Source organism: Glycine max, chromosome 13 (genome assembly GCF_000004515.6).
Source record: "Glycine max cultivar Williams 82 chromosome 13, Glycine_max_v4.0, whole genome shotgun sequence".
NCBI classification, from domain to species: Eukaryota; Viridiplantae; Streptophyta; class Magnoliopsida; order Fabales; family Fabaceae; genus Glycine; species Glycine max.
Window position 1 is genome coordinate 27,450,501 of NC_038249.2, and position 20,671 is coordinate 27,471,171.

The following is a 20,671-nucleotide window of genomic DNA, read 5'->3' on the forward strand; positions in this document are numbered from 1 at the left end:
TTAATTGATTAAAACATAATTTTTTAACCAAATAAGTGAATTAACTTGTGCAAGATTATTTTAAATTAATCATTAGTTTCATGTTTTAGTATTGGATATGTAATTACGGCAAATGATACTTAAATGAAAGAAGAAGCATTTTACCTTCTATGATAATCTTATTTGATTTTAGAATTACAATTGTCTTTACGTAAATTCATATTTACTTCAAAGGAGAAGTACCAAAGAAGATGCATTGACAAAAAAAGTACATTGGAGTTGCCTCTAACAACCCAAACATGTCGTGTTACATGTGAAAGATATACGTAGTCTCTAACAAAATATTATTTATTATATTCTTAAATAAAATTAGAAAAGAATGTGAGAAAAAATGATAATAATAATAATAATAATAAAAAGACAAGGAAAGGAGAAAACACTCCATGAGTGTTTGAATTGGGTGCCCCGAAAGTAGGGAAATAATTGAAAATGAAGAAAAAGCTCAAGTTGGTATGCTTTCCATTGTCATCAAGCAATAAGCATCCCCATCTTACATCTAGCTAGCAAGCTGAGCTCTCTGTTCCTCTCATCTTCTCTTTTCAAGTCATGGGTTCGTCCTCTAGTCGACTTGGGTCTCGCCCTTCTGCTTCTAGTTCTAGTCACAGGGTCAACCGCTTCAGACTATCGTCTCTTCTATGTGGCACCTCCACCTCTCGCTCCATTCATCAGGTACCCTTCTCCCTCTCCCCCCCCCCCCCCCCCAAAATCCTTTCTTACACCCTATTTCATCAATACCCATTTCGTTGTTTACGTTCACGTACAATTTTTCAATTCAAAAATTTGATTTTTCACATCTGGGATTGATCCACCTGATCCCCCCTTTTAATTATAGGGACGAAAATAAAGTATCTGTTCCTATTGTTTTTAAATCAGGGACCTCTTTTTTTGCTGTGTGCTTATAAAATTTATGTGCAAATTTAGCTTTTCATAGGGGGGCAAGCAATTGAGCTTGACTTTATGGTTAGCAGTCTTGTCAAAGTATAGGCTTTTTGGTAAGGTAATTGATTTTTTGTTTTGTTTTTGGGAATTGATTGTGTGAGATCATCTTTCATACATGAACTTGTTCGCAGTTTATGGGGGTTTATTGGTTATCATGGTTGTTGGAGTTTTCAGAATCTGATAATTTGTCATTTGATTAATACGGTTTGACGTATATGAGTTTAATCCATGAAATTATCTCCTTACGATGCCTATGGTATCATTCAGTGAATGGTGAAAATCTCTGCTAACATTTTGAAAAATTAAAATTTCACAAGTTACAGGATTTTGAATTCAACTCTTTCTCCATTCACTGGCTAGTGGTGGCACTCCTTTACTTTCTATTGATCTGTCTGAATTTCAGAGACAAGTTGGTCGATATTAATTTATGCATCTTGGTATCTACTACAAGGATGCGTTTCAAAAGATCATATTTGTTCTTAACTTATTGGCGAATCTTGTGAGGAAAGCATAGCTTATTAGTATGGTTTTAAATTTTATGCACAAGCCATGTTAATTTAACTGGTCTCACGCATGCTACAATTTGGGGATGATTGTTAAATAAATGCTGAAAGTGGTTGATACAGGAAGTGACATTCTTATATTGTGTTTTTAGATGGAAGAACATTCATCTGAACTTCAGGTTGATTCAGCTAGAGATTTTGATGGTGAAATTCTGAAAGACACTGAGGAATTGCCTTTGTCATATACAGAAGCTAGAATTAGCTCCAGTCCCCCTGCTGAAACTGTAACCTCATCTGATATGAGAACTGAGTTCCATGCTAATACTAGTGTTGAAGGTTCTTCTAGAAACGTTGCAACAAATAGTCAGAGGAGCTGCTTGGCTGAACATGAGGAGCTAGTCCCTCCTTATCAGGTAAGTGCTGGTCATAGTGGTCATGAATCATATAGTGATAGTAGCAACGCAGCTAGTACTTCATTTGTAGAACAGCAGTCTTCAGATCCAGTCTCTGTAAATGTTTCTGCTAACAAGGATGTAGTCAATGATGTTAATAATCCAGTGGTTAGTGGTGTCTCTCAAGTCTCTCACGAGACAATGCACCCAAGAAGTTCAACACCTCAAGAGCATGGGAATTTTGGTTCTGGTGAAATCTCTGTTGAGAATCACACTAGTGCATTCATATCTATCCAGAATTCTTCCAACCCTGTTGCTCAAGTTTCCAACATAGCAGCAACCTCTCAAGTGCCAGAAGATGAACCTCGTCGTGAGACAATACCTTCGGGTTTAGGTATTCTTGTGTCCAATCGGGAAAGAGGGCCAGGAAATGATAGTGTGCTTCAAGTTGATGTGGTCACCATATCTTCCAACATTTTGTCTGGAAGCAGTGCTGATGCCAATGATTATGATTCCAGAAGGAATGATAGAAGATTATTTTGGGATGCTTTTTCACGACGTAGTTCTAGAAGGCTTGGTGATTCTCCAACCATTGTCTTCTCTGCTGGGGGTGCTGATGATTCTGGATCTCAAGATCGATGGCTAGTTGATTTTGGAGGTGATTTGTCAAATGATGGGGTTGGAGCTGCTTCCGGATATATGGGTAGTAGAATTCACAGATTGAATGAACGAAGAATGCGGCACTCGAGATCTGAGGTGATTTTGAAAATTTGCAGCATAGAATGCCTCAAATTGCTTTTATCACCTACTTGGATTTGTTAACTGCGTTTGTGATCCCTTTCATCTTATTTAACCTGTTAAATTACTTTTTATAGATCTGGGAAAGGCTTCGTGGTGGCTTTGATGAGATTGGTCGGTGGAATTCATGTCCACTAGGAATTCATGCAGATGGCATGTGCTTCTGTGAGTCTTCGCCAATGGCTGAGGAATCTAGCACTCGAGCAAGTATTTCAAGAATAGTCATGCTGGCTGAGGCTTTGTTTGAGGTTTTAACCATCTCTCATACTTACTGTTTGCTGCTAGCTTTAATTCAATTTAGCAGTCCACCCTTTTTTCTTGATTATTTAAACTCTACACATCATTTTTTTGCTTTATATTTTAAGCATTAAATTTAAACCTGATTATTTCTGAGTTTCAGTTGGTGAAATCTAATTATGATACCGTTGATTGGGTAGTGTGCTTATTAATAAGAGCATTCAGAGTGCACATGCTCTGATGCATTTGTTTTTCATCTTTTCGGCCTCTTTTCTAGGCTCTAGAGTGTCATGTCTCCTGATAATTAAGATCATTTGATTCAGGTGTAGTGTTTTGGACTGCAGGTTTTAGATGAAATCCATCGGCAACCTGGCTCTCTGTCTCTATCCATGGTCTCACTCCCTGCACCTGAATCAATTGTTGATTCCCTCCCTCTGAAATCTCACAAAAAGGTTGATGGGGCTGATGTAGGCAATGATGCTGAACAGTAAGTCTCCTACTCTCAATTATCTTATGCAAATACTTGGGCATAAAATAATGTCATTAAATGTGTCAGTGTGGTTTTGGTTTGAGTTATTGGCTTTTTATGCTGGAAGTTTATGTCAGTGTGGTTATGATAGTTTGTCAGGCGATGAATACTTACATGAAACTTTCTATTTTTTATTATTTTTATTTCTGTTCAAAATTCTTCTTTCTCCCAATATTAAAAATTATGAATTTGGTAGATGCTACATATGTCTGGCGGATTATGAAGAAGGGGACCAAATACGAGTGCTTCCTTGCTTCCACGAGTATCACATGTCATGTGTCGATAAATGGCTTAAAGAAATACATGGGTATTGTCATCTTTTATCATTCTTTTTGTATTTACCAGTTTTCATTTTATAAATAACAACTTACTCAGCTTCCCTCTTTTTACAGTGTATGTCCTCTGTGTCGCGGCAATGTCTGTGGAGGGTCCACAGAGTCTTCTGCCAACTCGGAAGTGCAGTCTCATTGACATTGTACATAGAATGTAAATATTAAAATTTAGACTAAGCTTCCATTAGGGTCCTCTAAAGATACACTTGACATCAAATTGGTCTTTCAAATATGTGTCATCAAAATGGTTCAAGCTATTGTCACATACAAACTTGACCCGAAGACTGTTTTGCTGTCACCCAAATTCTTTAAAGGACTAATTTGACATCACAGATCTTTAAGAGACTAAATTGATATGAAGTGTATCTTTGAATAGCCAAAAATGATGGTCTAAAGTATATTCGACCCATGACAATGATATGCATAAAACGGTCGTTTAGAGTCCGGAGTACAAAGTGAGATTGTGTATCCGAATTTTATGATGCTTCCGTAGTCCTATTCCCTAGTACATATTCCATGGCAAAGCTAATTAACTGTGTGTTGATCATTTTTTTCTTCCCATTAATGGAACGGGAGGAAGCAAGAGGGAACGGACTACAATAGAAAATTAAAGAATGAAGCGAAGTTGCCCTTTCCTTTATTTAGAAGATAGTAAAGAAATAGAAGGGAACTTTATTATTTTTAAGTTTCCCCTCATCTATCCCACTATTAGAAAAAAAACAAAAATGGTTTCTTTTAAGGGAAAATAATGTGAGGGAAATGATTTGGTAAAAAAAATGTGAAAAAATGATTTTTTATTTATGTTAAATTAAATTAGAATATGTGAGAATCTTAATTAATAAAAAATTATTTTCTCTAGCCTTTTTAAATATGCATTTCACATACTATTTTTGTAATTGGTTAAAAATTCTTTCAACCATCTTACAACTTTTTATCTTTATTTATATATTTGATTATATTAATTATCTATCTTTTTGTATTTCAATAGTTTGTTTTTAACAATTTGTCAATAACTAAAAATAGCCTTATATTAAAGTTTAAATGCTTCATTGTAAATGAAAACTATAATTTTTACATTCCAATATACTAGTTCCCTAATTCTATGCCGTATCACATTCTTTTTCGTCCTCCCCTCGTGTTCTTCCTTCTCCATTTTATGTTGTTCTGTTTACCAAAATTTATCGAGAGTCTGCTATATCTTGAAAACTACACTCCAAAAAAGTAATATTATGTGACTAATAAATCTTCGAAGACAACATTGTTAGATGCCTTAAGCGGCCGATTCTTAAGTTGTTTTCTCCTTATTTTTCCAACAAAAATACAGGGACTTGTCCACTTGATTTCTTTTCTCTATTCCATTTCTTTTTCCTCATTATTCGTGAATCGTGATCCAAACACTGCAAAGGAAACATCAAATGATAATTGAACTTATAGAAGCAACGATTACTTATCACTAGAAATGCTTGATATTAATAATTAATAATAGTAGAAATATTGATATCCTGGCTGAGGAGGATTATCGATAATTGAGACAGTAATTACAAGTCTTGTTATTTTCTGGCTCAACAATACAACGGACACTGTACGGATGAGTTTCCTAGAGAGGAAGCTGATCCATACCCCTTAAAATTAAACTAAACATAACCATGAGAAAATGGATTGATGTTTCTGCTGCGAACTGAATTATTATCACGATGATCAAATAGATTTGGATGAAGGTTTTCGTCATCGTCAAATGTTGTTGTTGTTGTCCACCGCCTAGAGTTGCTGTGTTTTTCTCTAGCAATGCTGCGCATGTTCTCCATTTCCGCAACATGGTCCTTGAATTCCTTCTTCACCACATCCAGCACAACATCACCGTATCGGTCACACCATGATCTTCATATTCATACACAATAGACACACAAGAAAATCGTTATTTCGTAATTACATGAAACAAGTTATCCAAAGTTGAAATCACATACTATGAAAGAGGGTCTATGTAATCTGACTCACTTGGGAAAGTAATTTTTTAACTCAGCCTTGTCCACTGGAATTCTGGTAGAAATTGCTTCAATCTGATCATTGCTGTTGGTACAAGCAACTAGTATCAAATTTTCAAATGCAATATGATAAAATAACTAAGAAAATATACAAATACTTACGAGAACTTAAGATTTGGGTTTGTGCTGCTCAGTTCTGTCTGGATTCTTGACAACTCCTTCTTTATCTTGTCTCCCAAAACCTATTTATGGTGCAGAAAAAAATTGTTTAACATGTCCAAAATTAGCTCGATAAGAAAATGAGATTCATAGATTAAAAGGGATGGAGGATCTAAAACCTTATCAATAAAAAAATCAGACGGGGAACCATCAGAATGCAACTTCTTCTTTATTAACTTTGTATGTGGTCCCTCCCCAAGTGCCTTTGCCAAGGAACCTGAATAGGCCTCACTGTCAGATTTTTCATTACGAGGCAAAGGAGCTGTCTCATCCTCTGATTCATTTCTCCTCCATTTCTTGAACCCTTCAAACCCCCATTGCTTTTTACCTGATTTCCCTGATCTTTGATCTTGTTCAGGACAACCACTTTGCTCCTTATGAAACAAAGTCCTAAATGGTTTCCTCTTCAACTTGTCCAAACCATTACTCTCCTTCACTGGCTCTGGAGGCCCACTTTCCTCCATGAGAATTGACCCTCCTTCACTTTGTTTTTCCTTAGTCTGAAGATCCCAGAAGGGGTTTTCCCTCGATTCATTTTTGGCAGACAAAGAAGGTGAATCAAATATGCTCTTTTCTGCCCCATTTTTCCCACCTTTGCCAAAGCCAAAAACCGAGGCTGCTCCTTTAATCTGCTTCATAGCTGATCCCGGATTGGACTTGCTCTTACAACCCGAATTCTCTTTGTTCACCGAGCATTTCTCATCCTTCAAGTCAATCACCGACCACTCTTCTTCCGAATTCTCTTTTGAGTCCTTAGGCCCTGCCACGATCACATCCCTAGCTTCAATCTGAGCCCCTTGAGCTGCCAGTCTCCGGAGCAATGGCCTCTTAGAAGAATGGTACTCTTCTTCAGAAATGCACTTGGCATAAAGAAGTTCCTGGTAACAAGCAAAACGTGTGTTTGAACTTTGAATAGGCGTTTGCAAAATTGATTTGAATTAAAATTAACATGATTTATGTTTCAATGTTTTAATTCGTAGTAAAAATCAGTACAAAATTTTAAGGAAAAGCTAATTAGAATTGCTCCAACCCAAAATAAATTCTGGATCCAGAATCAGTTCCTGGACATAAAACCAACATTTATCTAAAAAGCTGATATTTAAATGTGGATCCTGAATCATCCAACACGAATCCAAACATGCTATGAGTCATTCAAAGAGTCACCTTTTTCGTGAAAAATATAACTTATTGACACTGACCTGGAGAAACAGAAGCTTGTCTCTTAATATAACGGGGTGTTCTTGTTCTGGAGGAGAAGCAATGAGGGTGTCTAGCAAGTGAGTTCTGAAGGCCGAAACCTCAGATTCAGCGACGATGCCTTCTTTGTGGAGACCCATTAAGTTCAGCACCTGGTGGAAAGAGTCTTGCTGCCATTTGAGGTTGCCTGATTGCAGCTTCGACAATTTGTGTTCCGCAGCAGGTAACGGTCGTTTCTTGAAGCTGAAAGGAAGAATGGTTTTGCACAGAGAGGTGAGTGAGTCATGGAGGGTTGAGTAGTACGTGGGGGTGTAGTAGGAGTACACCATTTTCGATTGTTCTAGTTAGATGAAGAAGGCGTTTCTCGACAACGAATGCGACTTTTGTGATAAAAGGGTAATGAATTTTATTTTATTTTGAGAGTTGAAGAAAGTGTCGGGAATTATGTGTATGGGTTTTCAGATTTAGAATCTTGGAGGCGTTGCTCTAAAGTCTTCAAGTTGGAAACTAGCCGTTGAGTATGGGGTGAACAAAAATCAAACGTCGTCGTTTTCATTCATTTTTCATTATTGTCACCACGCAGTTGTTGTATGAATTTTTATCCAAATTCATGCTAGAAAATTGGGATTGTATGCTTTGAGAATTGATGGTTTTGACGCGGTTGTTGTGTGAATTTTTATCAAAATTCATACTAGAAAATTGGAATGGTATGCTTTGAAAATTGACGGTTTTGACGCAGTTGTTGTGTGAATTTTTATCCAAATTCATACTAGAAAATTAGGATGGTATGATTTGAGGATTATGGTTTTGACTCAATTATTGTATGAATTTTAATTCAAATTCATATTATAAAATCTGGATGGTATTATTGAGGGATTTGATGCTATTATTGTATGAATTTTATTCAAATTCATAGAAAAAATTGGGATGATATTTTTATAAAAGAGGAGTTGAACAACAATTACAAGGTGTGAGATGTAGTCCTCGAGTTACAGAAATCATAACAACCAACTAACCAAATACACCACATAAGTGAGCACTAGAGATGCTCGTGTGCAATTTTTCAACCAAACAAATTAACGCTCCTAGTACTACAGACAACACAGTATCGTGACTACTATCAAACAACAACAAATCCCCCAAGAAGAAAATTGGGAATGAGAATTGACGATTTTGACACAATTATTGAAATCATACTATAAAATTGGGATGCAGATGCTTATGTATGAAAGATGTCGTGTGAGTTAGGCTTGATGGAAGGCTAACCATTGACAACCTCTATTTTTGCCGTGGGTTTTTCGATGTTCTGATAATATGTTCATCTCAGTATACATATGTTGACGTGTATGTGGGGTTTTAGTACTCTGTTATGATGGGTTGGTTTTGTTTTTAGGTTGCCTCTTTCAAGGCTTTCAGTTTGCTGTCATTCTCTCTTTTTGTCTGTTCGGAGTTGTCATATATCAGACCTTGTGAATTATGTTTGAGCCTCCTTTTCATTTTATTAATAAAACTTATCTTTGCCTTCAAAATTTTTTTTATTCAAATTTGTACTAAAAAATCTTGACGGTATTATCACTTTAATAATTGATGGATTTGATGCTATTATTGTATGGATTTTAGCCACATTCATATTAGAAAATTGGGATGCTATGCTTTCAGAATTGACCTGACGATTTTGATGCAATTATTGTATAATTTTTTTAATTCAATTTGATGCCATAAAATTGATATGATATGCTTCGAGAATTGACCGTTTTGATACAATAATTGTATGAATGTGATTTATACTATAAGTAACCACTAGAGACGCCCATGTGCAACTTTTCAACCAAACAGATTCAGTCTCCTAATGCCAGAGACAACAACACAATATCGTCACGACGACCAAACAACAACAAAGCCCAGAACAAGAAAATTTGGTATGTGATTATTATTGTATATCCTTATATAAGAATTGCACTAATTTAAAATTCGTTTAACTAATATTTATTTTTTATCTATTATCTTTAATTATAATTATTTTTAACCAATCCAATATATTATTATATTAATATTTTTTTTCTAAATAAAAATAACAATCTAATATTTTTAAAAAAATTATTCTTTTACATATATTTTATTTTTATGAACCTCGTAATCCTAACTATTTTTTTATTTTCATATATTTTACAGTAATAATAATAATAAATAAGTGAACAAAATTAACCATTACTTCAAGAATGTGATTCTTGAATATTCTTTTTCTAAAATTTAAAAGTTTAGGACCGAAGGGGGTACCTGATCCTTTTTATGGACATGGTTCTTTACAACCTTGGTATGGGTTTTAACTCCCTCTTATTTATGCAATCCTTAAAGTGGAGAGTAATGTGATTTTATTATTTTATGTTTTTTTCATTGAGTGCACTACAACAAGGGGAAAAGATTCCCTTTTATATATTTTGTGGATCGTGGCAAAGGAACAACACTCTCTTACATGCCTTTGCTTCTTTCTTTCTTTTCATCCAGCGAATTCATAGATATTCATTCTACAGTGACCCTTTGTCTCTCTCTTTTTCTGGCATTACTACCTTCTCCTCCTTACCATTTTCACAAACCTTCTTATTGCTCCCATTTCTCTCTCTACATTTTTTCTTGCTGATAAAACACTTTCTTCTTCAGTTCCATTCCATTCCTCACAAGAGTCTCTTAATTCTTGATTTCACAATAACATACCCTCTCTGCAAGAACCCGTTTTCACTTTTCCAGCTTCCATTCCATTCCATTTTCACAAACCTTTTTATTGCCCCCATTTCTCTCTCTCTACATTCTTTCTTGCTGATAAAGCAACTCTTTTTTCCAAGCTCTTTCTTCTTCAATTTCATTCCATTACTCACAAGAGTCTCTTCATTCTTGATTTCACAAGAACATACCCTCTCTGCAAGAACCCGTTTTTCACTTTTCCAGCTTCGTATATTCGGATTCTCAGGAGCGAAAATGTTGCATGCACTATTCAAGCCCAAATTCTATTCCAAGTGATAATCTTCTATGTTTCCCTCCTTTCCTTTTTTATTTTCTTCTTAAAATAACAATAATGATGATGAAATTAAAATGTGAAACAGCAAATCTCGGTTGAAGTTAACAAACCCAAGAAAAGGAGCGCGGTGCGGAGATTTTCACTCAATTGCAAGAGATGCAATTCACTCCCTCACACATTCACTCGTGTATCACTCACTGTTTTCTAAGCACAGAATTGCACAGAATTGCACACCTACTAGGAATAGCACTAGAGACTGAAAATGATAGAATGAAAAACAACACTTTATTAAGATGTATGATTGCCCTTTTATACAAGCAAAACAAAGTAACAACCCTTCACTCTTAGGCTAACACTTATAACATAATTTTAAAATTCTGTTACTCTATCTTATATACAAAGTCAAAACAGAATTAAACTCTCACACTAAGGAGCTAGTGGCATGATTGCAATTTACTTTATCTTCAGTATTTGTATAAATTTTGTATCAGGGAAGAAACGGTGCTGCTGCAAGAAAATCTGGAAATCAAATTTTGTTGAGACACGAACATTCTGGCACATCTTCCGCAGCTTTGACCGTCTGTGGACATTTTTTATACTGGGTTTGCAGGTATTTAATTCAACCAAAGGAAATGCTTATACCTTTATTTTCCCTTTTATTATAGTTATGACAAGGCTTGAGCATTCTTATTACAGGTGATGTTCATTATTGCTTGGGAAGGGATTTCACTTACGGATATATTTCAGAAGGATGTCTTATATAATCTATCTAGTATATTCATCACAGCATCCATTCTGGGTTTGCTTCAAAGTATGATATGTTCCCAGGATCACTAGTATCAAGAATTTTATATTGATGGTCTGATTTTCCTATTATCTCAAAAATCTTGGCATTTCATTTGTTCTAAATTACAAGAAAATGTCATGTGAGCAGTACAATAAGTCATGTGAGAAGCAAGATATAACTGAATTATATTTTAGTTTTTGGCATGACAAGTTCCACTTCTTTAAATAAATGATACAATGCTATCAGGGTTCTTTGCCTCCATTTCATTGTTAGGCGAGCCAGGTGCATGAGTTGTTCCTAGCACATCCTTCCTACAAATTTTCAAGTGTTTTATTTAGAAAAGAAATTCTGTAGTGACAATTTATGTAAGATCAATAGGCTACTTCCGTTGAGGATTTACATGTCCTAAATTATTTGCTGATCATATCCATGCCTAAATGTTTTGTAATGACTCTAATGAATAATCCATACCTTGCAGATTCAATCTATACTTTACCTCCAATATTTCATATTGAATGTAGAAATTGTTTTCTTAAATGTTGATGCTTATTTATACCATTACCTGGATAATTCGTTTGTTGAATTTGTATTATATGAAAATTTATAATGATCCTTTCTGGAAACAAAAGATAAGTTGTTTTTTCTACATTATTTTCCTTCATTTTTAACTATTGAATTACATCCAAGCTTTATAATATCTATTTTTTCCTTTTTGACGGCTCTTTTTATCTTCATCCTTGTTTATAGAAATTTACTATCATTTCTGTTCCTCTTCTATGATTCAGGTATCTTGGACCTGATCCTGAACTTTCCAGGCTATCATCGATGGAAATTCACTGATGTGCTAAGAAATATTCTTAAAGTCTTTGTCAGTCTTTTTTGGGTTATGATAGGGATCTAAGGGAGATAAAAGGGAGAGAAAGAGGAACTAAGAAGCTAATGAGTTAAGTCTGAATATTTCTGTTATTCAATTCAAGTAATTAACTTGCTTTTATACAAGGAACTTCAACTAACTTCCTGTTATGACAGGTATAACAGGTGACATTATTATACAGCGTGATTCTCCTGATCACAATGCTATCTACTGCTATAAGAAGGATAATGAATTGCTTCTTGCTTTACACATAATCCCGCAGGTAAGTCGGTCTCACACTAACTCTCTTTGGCCTGCTGTGGTTATCTGTGATATCCCCTGTGTTATTGTGATTCCCTGTGATAACACCTGTATCCCCCTGGCCAGTGTTGCTATCAACACTCCCGTCCCTGAAAACAGCCTTGTCCTCAAGGTTGTGGATGCGACGCAACTCGTCCCAGCGTTCCCACGAGGAGTCTTCAGGAGCTTGCCCTTCCCACTGAACCAAGACCTGCGTGACTGGTGGGTCCTGCGAGTGGTCCATTCGCCAGTCGAGAATGGCGAGAGGCGCAACTAATGGGTGATTATCGGTAGACGCCGTCGGAAGGGTCACTAGAGAGGAAGGTAAGGGGCCCTTATGGAGCTTAAGAAGAGAAACGTGGAACACTGGGTGGATCCTTGATGATGGCGGCAACTGCAACCTGTAGGCTACTGCCCCAATGCACTCGACCACTTTGAAGGGGCCGTAGAAACGCTTGGTCAGTTTGCTATATGCCGGAGCTACCGAGGTTTGCCGGTAAGGCTGTAAACGTACATAAACCCAATCACCGACGCGGAAGGAGAGGTCCCGGCGGTGCCTGTCCGCGGTAGCCTTCATTGCCTCTTGCATTTTGCGAAGACGACGCTGGAGGGTGGCGTGGATGGTCTCCCGAGAACTGAGTAGATGGTCAACAGCAGCCACCGTAGATCCCTACAAGTATTGGACCACCGTCGGCGGAGGTTTACCATATATCACCTCAAAGGGTGACATCCCCGTACCCACGTGCGTTGCGGTATTATAGGACCATTCCGCGAGAGACAGGAAACGAAACCAGTGGGAAGGATGATTATGAACGTAGGCACGCAAGTATTGTTCGAGAGTCCGATTGAGGACCTCCGTTTGGCCGTCCGTCTGCGGGTGGTACGCGGTGCTCATGCGGAGCTTCGTGCCACTGAGTTTGAATAACTCGCACCAGAAATGGCTTACAAAAACGGGGTCGCGGTCGGAAACAATATTACGGGGAAACCCGTGAAGTTTGCAGACGCAGTCCAGGAACAAAACGACAACCTTGAAGGCGGAATAGTGCGTTAGAAGTGCACCGAAATGGGCCCCCTTTGAATAACGGTCGACCACAACCATGATGACGGTGAAGCCATGAGAGCAAGGGAGGCCCGTGATGAAGTCAACGGTCAAATCTTCCCATGCGGTGGCCGGAATCGGAAGGGGTTGTAATAGACCCGCAGGCTTCTTGGTCTCGTATTTGGTCTGCTGACAAACCGAGCACTGGCCGACAAAGTGACGCACATCCTTCTGGATGGTGGGCCAATCGAAGTTCTGACGCAGCCGATGAAGAGTCTTTGCAGCGCCGGTGTGGCCCCCGATCGGAGATGAGTGAAACTCCTCTAATAGCCTGTCAGTGAACGGGCAAGGGAATGGGATCCAGATATGTCTATTGCGGATGATAAGGTCCTGGTAGAGGGACAGGTCCGAGTGGGCTTCCGGCTTAGACTGGATATCCTTTAGCAGGTTGAGATATTGTGGATCCGCCATTAAAGACTTACGTAGCTGCTCCAAGAAGGTGAAATGTGGCATGACCAGGGTAAAACACGTGGCCTCTGCTGGAATGATGCGCGAGAGAGCATCTGCCACGACATTGGTGGCGCCAGACTTATATTTAATGACGTAATCGAATCCTAGAAGCTTTAAGAGGTACGTCTGCTGCTCAGGGGTCTGGATAACCTAAGACATAAGGTCCTTCAGACTTCTATGGTCTGTGAGGATCGTGAAGGACGTTCCCAGCAGATAGTGACGCCATTTCCTAACGGTGGAGGTGATGGCGTGGAGCTCGCGGATATACGCCGAGGCTCGCTGTAATCGTGGACATAGTACCTTGTTGTGATAAGCAATAGGGTGATGGTCTTGGAGTAAAACCGCACCCATGGCTGAAGCGGAGGCGTCCGTTTCAATGGTGAATGGTCGAGAAAAATTCGGGTTGGCGAGGACGGGGGCTTGTACCATAGCTTGCTGAAGTGCTTGAAAAGCTTGCAAGGCTTCCGCGGACCATGAGAATTGCTCCTTCCGCAATAATGACGTGAGGGGAGAGGCGATTGCTGCGTAGTTCTTAATGAATTTCCGGTAGAAACCGGTGAGACCCAAGAATCCACGAAGAGCTGTCGGAGATGTGGGTACAGGCTAGGCCAGCATCGCAGAGATCTTTTCTGGGTCAGGAGCAATGCCATCAGAGGAAATAACATGGCCCAAATAGTTAAGCTGAGTTTGGGCAAAGAGGCACTTAGTACGCCGGAGAAGGAATTGTTGAGCTGATAGTGTATCCAGAACGGAGTCGAGGTGAGAGACATGCGTGGCCAAGTCAGCACTATAGACCAAAATGTCATCGAAGAACACCGCCACATGTTTCCTCAAGAAGGGCTTAAGGGTGTCGTTCATGGCCGCCTGAAACGTCGACGGCGCGTTGCAGAGGCCAAACGGGATGACCTTGAACTCGTAGTTTCCCTGATGCGTTCGAAAAACTGTCTTGTGTATATCCTCCTCCGCCATGCGGATTTGGTGAAATCCTTGACGCAAATCCAGCTTCGAAAACCACACAGCTTGTCCTAGATCATCCAACAATTCATCAATTGTCGGCATGGGAAATCTATCTTTAATGGTGACTGCGTTAAGCGCCTGGTAATCCACACAACATCTCCACGATCCATCTTTCTTCTTGACCAAGAGTATAGGTGAAGAGAAAGGAGAGTAGCTGGGTTGAATGAGGTTGGCGGCGAGCATGGCGGCGTTCTGCTTCTCAATTTCGGCCTTCTGGAAATGCGGATATCTGTAGGGACGGACGTTGACCGGAGTGGTTTGGGGAAGGAGGGAGGTGTGTAGGTTCTGCGAAAATGAGGGGGTATTTATCTAACACAGAAGTAATCTGTGGAGGAATCGAGAGGGAAGGAGAAGGTGGTGAGGGTAGTACTGGCGTGGTGGAGATATGAAACAGAGCAGAGATGCTCTGGGTTTGGGCTAGGCGTTTGAGCTTATGGATGGAGGCTGCAGATGGAATGGGGGGTGCATCAGCGTTAAGTGTAATGGGTTGGCCCATGTGCACAAAAGTCATGGTAAGGTTGTGGTAGTCTGTTGTAATTGGGCCCAAGAATTTTAACCATTGGACCCCTAACACAATGTCTGCTCCGCAGAGGGGTAAGTGGTACAGGTCAAGTCTGAAGTCGTGACCTTGGATAGAGAGAGGGACTTGAAACGATATCGTATCACAGTCCAAGGTGTGGCCGTTGCCCACCTTCAGGGCCGCCGTCGGGGTTGTGGGTAACGTGAGGAACTTGGCCACACGTGATTGAATGAAATTATGTGTGCTTCCTCCGTCTACGAGGATCACGACCTGATGATGGCACAGGGAGTCGAGGAGTCTGAAGGTTTGGGGTGCCGGAGTGCCTTCCATGGCATTAAGGCTAATTTGTGGAGTCAACCCAGGTTTGGGTGTGGTGTAGGTAAGGGAATCTGGAAGGGGGAATCCTGAAGAAGGTTCTAGGTCTTCGTCTGCGATTAGGAGATGCAGACGAGGCTTGCACCTGTGACCCTGTGACCACTTGTCATCACAGTGGTAGCAGAGGCCTTGATCTCTGCGAGTTGCCATCTCCTCCGTCATGAGGCGTTTCAGAGGAACTTTAGGATGCGCCGTGGATGGATTTGGGGAGGATCGAGGATTGAAGGTAGGGTTTGGGTGCGAAGGTGCTCGAGTGCCGCGGCGGCGGTCAAGCATCTTATCTTCCTGGTGCCTCGCAAGTTCTGTAGCTTGCAGGAGGGAAAGAGGACGGAGAGCTTGGACCTCACGGCGGAGCTCCGGACTCAACCCTGATATAAAGCAGCTCAGCAAACACGAAGGGGAAAGACCTAATGTTCGGTTCGCGAGATGCTCAAAATCTGTGAGGTAATCACTCACGGTGCCGGTCTGCTGGAGCTTAAACAATGCTCCTTGCGGATCTTCGTAAAAGGAAGGCGCGAATCATGATTCCAATGCCTGCAACATCACAGACCACGAAGGGAAGAAGCCATTCCTGGACATCCACTGATACCAGGACAACGCCGGGCCGTCCATGTAAAACGCCGCGACCGTGAGACGCTTCTGATCAGGAATCCCCTGATAATCGAAAAATTGGGATATTTTGAATATCCAGCCGAGAGGATCCGAGCCGTCGAAGCGTGGGACATCCAGCTTCATGTGGTGGCGGTGGACCGGTGCCAGAGGCTGAATTGGCGAGGAAGATGGGGAATGCGGCGGAGCAGAAATGGCGGCGAAGCATTCGAGAAGGGAATCAATCTTTGCGGTGAGGGAAGTGTGGATGGACTCAACCTTCGTGTTGAGGTTGGTGTGACCAAGGCTGAGGCGGCTAATGGCCTCCTCCAAATTGTCCGTCGTAACCTGGCGAGTATGGTGTTTCGGCATGGTGGTGGTGGTGTGGAGGCAGGTTGGACCAGTTGATAGGGATCTAAGGGAGATAAAAGGGAGAGAAAGAGGAACTAAGAAGCTAATGAGTTAAGTCTGAATATTTCTGTTATTCAATTCAAGTAACTAACTTGCTTTTATACAAGGAACTTCAACTAACTTCCTGTTATGACAGGTATAACAGGTGACATTATTATACACAGTGATTCTCCTTATCACAATGCTATCTACTGCTATAAGAAGGATAATGAATTGCTTCTTGCTTTACACATAATCCCGCAGGTAAGTCGGTCTCACACTAACTCTCTTTGGCCTGCTGTGGTTCTCTGTGATATCCCCTGTGTTACTGTGATTCCCTGTGATAACACTTGTATCCCCCTGGCCAGTATTGCTATCAGGTTATCATTCTTCCACTCTTCTATGTTCATTCCCTCAAGGGTGCACCTCAGGGTCTGAAGCAGTTGCTTTCCTTTTCCAAACAAATAAGAGGCATTCCAGCATTTTACATGCTGGCAGTTGCATTATATTTGCTTCCGAATTTACTAGCACAGCTGTTCTGTTTCTCTTCCCAATGTTAAGGCGTTGGATTGAAAACTCAGACTGGCACATAGTCAGATTCTTCTTATGGTGGTCTCAGGTACTCATGTCTTATACACTTACATATGTAACTATTTCTTTTCATAGTTGTAAACTAAATGACTCTATTGGTAAAGGGCCTCTTTTGATGTAATTATTGGTTATTCTGAAAGTAATGCAAATTTGAATACGGGCCTAAACATTTGTTTTAGTTAATTTGTTTAAATTGATATGACTGATATCTGTGACTTTGAAGAGCATATAGCTAATTTCCTAATAAGGACTGTTTCCAATTGGAGTGATCCCCTTCAATACCAAGAAGTCTGTAGTTCTTATGCAAAATATATGCATGCATTTATTTACACCCAATTCGTATCTTGCAGAAATTGATAGTGAAGCACTAATTTGAAGGGGTTTTTTTCTTCTTTTAATTTGACAAGATATTTGACTACAACATGCAGTAGCTTCCTGTACCATGTAATTTTTCTATCCTATAGTTGAATTGTAACAATCCATCATGTCAATCATTTGTGTCAGATTTTGAACAAGTAAGAATAAAATTAAATAGTTCGGAGTTTTATTTATTTGAAAAGTATATATTACATTAATCTTAATGCAAATCAATGAGTACAAAACAATTTTGGACTTGCATGAGATTTATGGCTATGATCTACATGTTAGAAACTTTTAGAATTTGGACTTTACAAAACAAACCATTACACTTTTCTAGTTTGATAGTTTACCTTGTCTGATCAAAGATTTTCTTCTACTTGTTTGGGAATCCAGTTCAAGGTTCAACTAACTTTTTGTGGCAAAAAATATACCTAACGAGTTTTCAAATAGTTATGATTCATCTTTCTGTTATAGTTTCTTTCAGTGTCTAGTGAGAATGTTTGATTTAGAACATCGTACTCTTAGGACACAATTTGCCCACAGAATTGATTCTTCTATTAATCACTATGATTTTGTACATCCATAATCCCAACATTTATGGTCTTTAACTCTTCCACAGAATCCGAGTTGTAGCACTAATTTTTGTTTTAAGTCGTTATTTTTCTATTTACCTTTTGAATGTGTGAATACTATTAATTAGTAACTGGTAGTCTTTAAAAACATCTGTTTTCTGAACTTATATCAATAATTTTGGATTCTTTGGGTATCATTTGTCCATTTTTTAAATGATCATTTCTCCCCATGCAGCCAAGCATCTATGTTGGAAGAGGAATGCATGATAGTCAATTTGCTCTCATGAAGTATGTTTCACACAACACTATGTTACTAAAATAATATATTTTATTGTTTGAAAATTGTTCCATCATCTAGATTCTTTCATGAATTTCAGGTAAACTATATTCTGGTTGTTGCTTTTGACATGTAAATTTTTATTCAGCTTTTTTGTCCAGGTAAAATATCTTATATGATAGTAGTTGTTACCTAATAAGCTAGCCTTGTAAATATATTTGGCATCTTTCTAACTGTTGTATCTATCTTCAGATAAAACCTCTAGTTAGGCCAACAAAGGACATAATGAGCATTCCACGTGTTAATTATGGCTGGCATGCATTTTTCCCAATGGTAGTTTCTTCTCCTTTTCATGATTACGTTGTATATTGCTGTTAATTTTATAGATCTAAGATATTCAAATCTATGCAGCTCGACATAACTATAGTGCAGTAGTTGCACTCTGGGCTCCTGTACTTTTGGTGAGTATGTTATATATCCTGGTTATGTGTACATATATTATTCTTTTCTCTAGTCCAGTTATCTTAGTGTATCTTCTCAATATTTACTTCAATACAGGTTTATTTCATGGACACTCAAATTTGGTATGCACTCTTCACAACTTTGTGCGGCGGTCTTGTTGGAGCCTTTGATCGTCTAGGAGAGGTCATCATAAATTTTATTTTATTTTTATCTTGTCATGTCCAAAGGGAATTTGAGATCCATTATCTTATTGACTTTCTAAGTTTTTTTGTAAAACACAAGCTCATATAGAAACCCTAAATCTATTTAATCAAGTTAAGAAATTTATAGGATCCTTTTGGATGCAAAGTACTGGATCATCATTTTGATTATGCTTTTATGAGATAGAATTGCACTTTTCAATAACTCTTTTTAACATATTCTTTATTGTTGGCTAAAATTGATTAATTAAAAAATCATGAGTGGATGTGACCCATTGAATAGGGAACTCAATAATTTCGTAAGTCCCAATAAATTTCAATCAATATTAGTGTCTAAAATAATGTCTTACTAGCATTCATTCCTCTTCTATGAAATTATTAAGTATTCAATTTGTAACGAAGTCAGGTTTTCCTTTTCATTTAATGGGTGAACTTTGGATCATTTACTTCTATGGATTCAAAGAGTATAATAGTTGACCATCCTTTAACAGTCCGTTAATGTTGTTATTTATATGATTCCACAGATACGCACTCTGAGCATGCTAAGATCACGGTTTCAGTCATTGCCTGGTGCATTCAACACATGCTTGGTTCCTTCTGATAAGAAGCAAAAAGGAAGATTCTCTTTCTCAAAGAAATTTTCTGAGGTTGCTACCACATTTACATTAATAACTACATTAAAATATATGTATTAGTTCATCTTCACTTTAGTTTCCATTCTTGTATGGATTACTGCAAGCAAAAGAAATGAAGCTGCCAAATTTGCCCAATTATGGAATGAGATTATTTGCAGTTTCCGTGAGGAAGATCTCATAAGTGATATGAAAGGACCTTAGATCCAATCTCTTTAGCTGCTTTCTTTTCTATCTTTTCAATTTTCTGCCCATCTCCTATTTAGGACTAAACTATGTTTGCATAACTCCAGGGAGATGGATCTTTTGCTAGTTCCTTACTCATTGGGTCATAATCTGAAAATAATTCAGTGGCCACCATTTTTGCTTGCAAGCAAGGTAGGTTAATGTGATTCAATTTCAGTATTCATATGTTTAATATATAAATTTCAATTTTACTGATCAAGTTGATCTGTAAGAAGAAAAAGCTATAAACAAAGTTTCTGGATCAAGTTGATCTGTAAGCTTCTTTCGGATCAACATGATCCGAAAAAGTTTACGGATCAACTTGATCCGTAACATGTGTAAATAAAGTTTTCCAGATCAAGTTGATCCGTAAACTTTTCCGGATCATGTTGATCTGAAAGAAGCTTACAGATCAACTTGATTCGTAACTTCCACTGCTGCAAATGACGTCGGCGAACTCAGCGCAACGATGCTTACCTCAACAATGTTGACGCGCGGAGGCAGCAACACCACCGTCAACTTGGCTGGGATGGTCAACACCCACAGCGGCGCGGTCGCACAACGAAACACTGACAAAGAAGACGGATGCACTGCGGGTGATGACGACCTTGGCTCAAGCTTTTTTGAGACAAGCCTAGGCTAAGGTCAGGAAGAAGAAGCGGAACGCGGGAGGGAGGAGACCAAAAGCTCAGAAGAAAAAATGGTGAGGAAGAAGCGGAACGCGGGATTGGAAGGGAGAGAGAGGAGAATGAACAGTTTTTTAAAAATTAATTAAGCCAGGGGTACATATGTC

General features: G+C 38.8%; 2 protein-coding genes and 1 long non-coding RNA gene across 12 annotated transcripts; 2 read left to right on the forward strand and 1 right to left on the reverse strand.

Annotated features, from left to right (window-relative positions):
- The first annotated feature begins 418 nt into the window (after positions 1–418).
- Positions 419–4,298, forward strand: LOC100783722 (uncharacterized). Its single transcript, XM_003542622.5, has 6 exons — positions 419–708; positions 1,634–2,629; positions 2,749–2,919; positions 3,253–3,395; positions 3,634–3,744; positions 3,830–4,298. The coding sequence occupies exons 1-6, from the start codon at positions 586–588 to the stop codon at positions 3,906–3,908; spliced, it is 1,623 nt and encodes a 540-aa protein (XP_003542670.1). The 5' UTR covers positions 419–585; the 3' UTR covers positions 3,909–4,298.
- A 940-nt stretch (positions 4,299–5,238) lies between these two features.
- LOC100811675 (uncharacterized) lies at positions 5,239–7,811 on the reverse strand. The gene is made up of 5 exons (XM_003541447.5): positions 7,170–7,811; positions 6,090–6,848; positions 5,914–5,993; positions 5,765–5,836; positions 5,239–5,647 (listed from the first exon to the last, which is right to left on the reverse strand). The coding sequence occupies exons 1-5, from the start codon at positions 7,494–7,496 to the stop codon at positions 5,404–5,406; spliced, it is 1,482 nt and encodes a 493-aa protein (XP_003541495.1). The 5' UTR covers positions 7,497–7,811; the 3' UTR covers positions 5,239–5,403.
- A 1,759-nt stretch (positions 7,812–9,570) lies between these two features.
- On the forward strand, positions 9,571–19,791 carry LOC102661733 (uncharacterized). Of its 10 annotated transcripts, none has more exons than XR_005887876.1 (13): positions 9,571–10,790; positions 10,877–10,991; positions 11,753–11,910; positions 11,997–16,630; positions 16,717–16,823; positions 16,928–17,178; positions 17,501–17,594; positions 18,318–18,370; positions 18,460–18,520; positions 18,612–18,692; positions 18,771–18,820; positions 18,918–19,004; positions 19,546–19,791. It is a non-coding gene; the product is annotated as an uncharacterized lncRNA (long non-coding RNA). The 10 variants fall into 10 exon arrangements; XR_005887877.1 differs by lacking the exon at positions 17,501–17,594 and having other exon boundaries at positions 12,006–12,103; positions 12,208–16,630; XR_005887872.1 differs by lacking the exon at positions 17,501–17,594 and having other exon boundaries at positions 9,571–10,178; positions 10,266–10,790.
- The last annotated feature ends 880 nt before the right edge of the window (positions 19,792–20,671 follow it).